This window comes from Rhinopithecus bieti, unplaced genomic scaffold (genome assembly GCF_001698545.2).
Source record: "Rhinopithecus bieti isolate Rb0 unplaced genomic scaffold, ASM169854v2 scaffold_32090, whole genome shotgun sequence".
NCBI lineage: Eukaryota > Metazoa > Chordata > Mammalia > Primates > Cercopithecidae > Rhinopithecus > Rhinopithecus bieti.
Window position 1 is genome coordinate 225,422 of NW_016813591.1, and position 1,700 is coordinate 227,121.

Sequence of the window (1,700 nt, forward strand, 5' to 3'; positions counted from 1 at the left end):
TAAAAAAATTTTAATTTTTTTTTTTTTTTTTTTTTTTTTTTTTTTTTTTGAGGCAGGGTCTCACTCTGTTGCCCAGACAGGAGTGCAATGGCATGATCACAGCTCACTGCAGCCTCAACCTCCTGAGCTCAAGGGATCCTCCCCGCCGGCCTCCCAAAGTGTTGGGGTTACAGACATGAGCCACCGCACCTGGCCAAATTTATGTGTATTTATAAATTTACAGAAAACATCCAGAAGAATAAACACCAAGCTATAATGATTCCTTCTAAGAAGAGAGTGAGTTTGGAACAAAGAGGAAGACATGGGAGACTTCTGCTACATAAAGATCTCTATGATCTGCCGTTATTCAAACAACATGCATTTCTTTTATAACTAGAAAAAGAAAAAAATACACATTGTTACCATTTGGTAGGAGTGCAATAGTTTTGTTTTCATCAGTATTTGAATTACATGTTAGTGCACAGCACAAACCTGGAAGAGAAAGCCCAGAGGAATAATTAGAATAAAAAAATCACACCTCAAAAAGTGAGTGGGTGTTATCTTTACATAACAACAAGCGTTCCAGGTGAGTGGTGGTTGGGATCTACCACTACTCCAGCTCCCTCAAATCACCTAAGCCCTGCCAAGGGAAAGGTGAAGGACAGGCAAGGCCAAGTGCCACCAAGTGCTCTCTCCAACCAAAGGCCTGTTTCTGCAAGTTTCCTGTCATTAAGAAGAAAATGGAGTCCCAATGGGATGTGGACCCCTTCAGGACGCTGGCAGGGAAACACAAAGTATATACCACAGTCATACCTTAGAGGAAGACCTAGTTTGAGACTTGAAATTCATCAAAAGCTTGTGTGAAGTAAATATAGCTACTCTACCTCTCCAAGTGTCAGTTTCCTCACCTATAAAATGGGAACTACATGTCAACTTCATCAAATTGTTGCCAGAGTTAAATTCACAAAGATATTTAAAAGTGACTGTTACTGTTATTGCAAGGGTCCACATTATTTTAAAAAAAAAAAAAAATACAGCAACAGACTTCAAAATACACAAAAGGAATAAGATGATCAGCTTTCAAAGCAGCCTGAGGTGCATGAGAATGAGATCTATCCCTAACTAGAACTCTTCACAGCTGCACTGAAGAGGACACACACGGGGCCACAAGAAGCTAAGTGCATGGCCAATATAGAGTGACTGGTGAAGTGAGGGTGGAATCCCTAAAGACCCTCTGAAATGCAGTTACACAACAGGCTCCCAGGAAACACTGGAACAAACAAGGCAGCTGGGCAGATACTACCAGGAATGAGGTGAGCAGAGAAGGACCGGAGCCACAAATCTCAGCAGAATACACCAAACTGCAAGGAGCTCCTGGCTCTGTGAACAGTAGCTGTGGCTGCATCAGGACCAATCTTGTGAGGCAGCTGCTGGGGACAGCTGAGATCACCTGTTTTTGCAGCCACACACCCAACAGCAGTGCCTCTTGAACACAGAGCACAAAACCCTCTCCATTCATCTTTAAGGTGACAGATGACGGATACCCTCACATTACAACAGCCCCACCAACACTTGCGGACAAGTGTATTTAGAAACTCCCACCTAAAGAGGGAATAGTTGGCTGGGCGCGGTGGCTCAAGCCTGTAATCCCAGCACTTTGGGAGGCCGAGACGGGCGGATCACGAGGTCAGGAGATCGAGACCATCCTGGCTAACATGGTG

The 1,700-nt window shown here is 43.9% G+C and overlaps 1 protein-coding gene across 3 annotated transcripts in view; it reads right to left on the minus strand.

Annotated features, from left to right (window-relative positions):
- Positions 1-1,700, minus strand: part of LOC108513096 (uncharacterized) — a 7,967-nt gene that overhangs the window by 3,472 nt on the left and 2,795 nt on the right. For 2 of the 3 annotated variants that reach the window (XR_001880792.1, XM_017848738.1), the window contains one exon: positions 183-471. The exons of the other annotated variant lie outside the window; for it this stretch is intronic. Coding sequence is in view for 1 of the 2 variants with exons in the window: in XM_017848738.1 (XP_017704227.1) it covers positions 454-471 (18 nt within the window). In the remaining variant the exon portion in view is untranslated. Of the gene's footprint in view, positions 1-182; positions 472-1,700 lie in introns of those variants that run through there. 3 annotated transcript variants of the gene reach the window in all.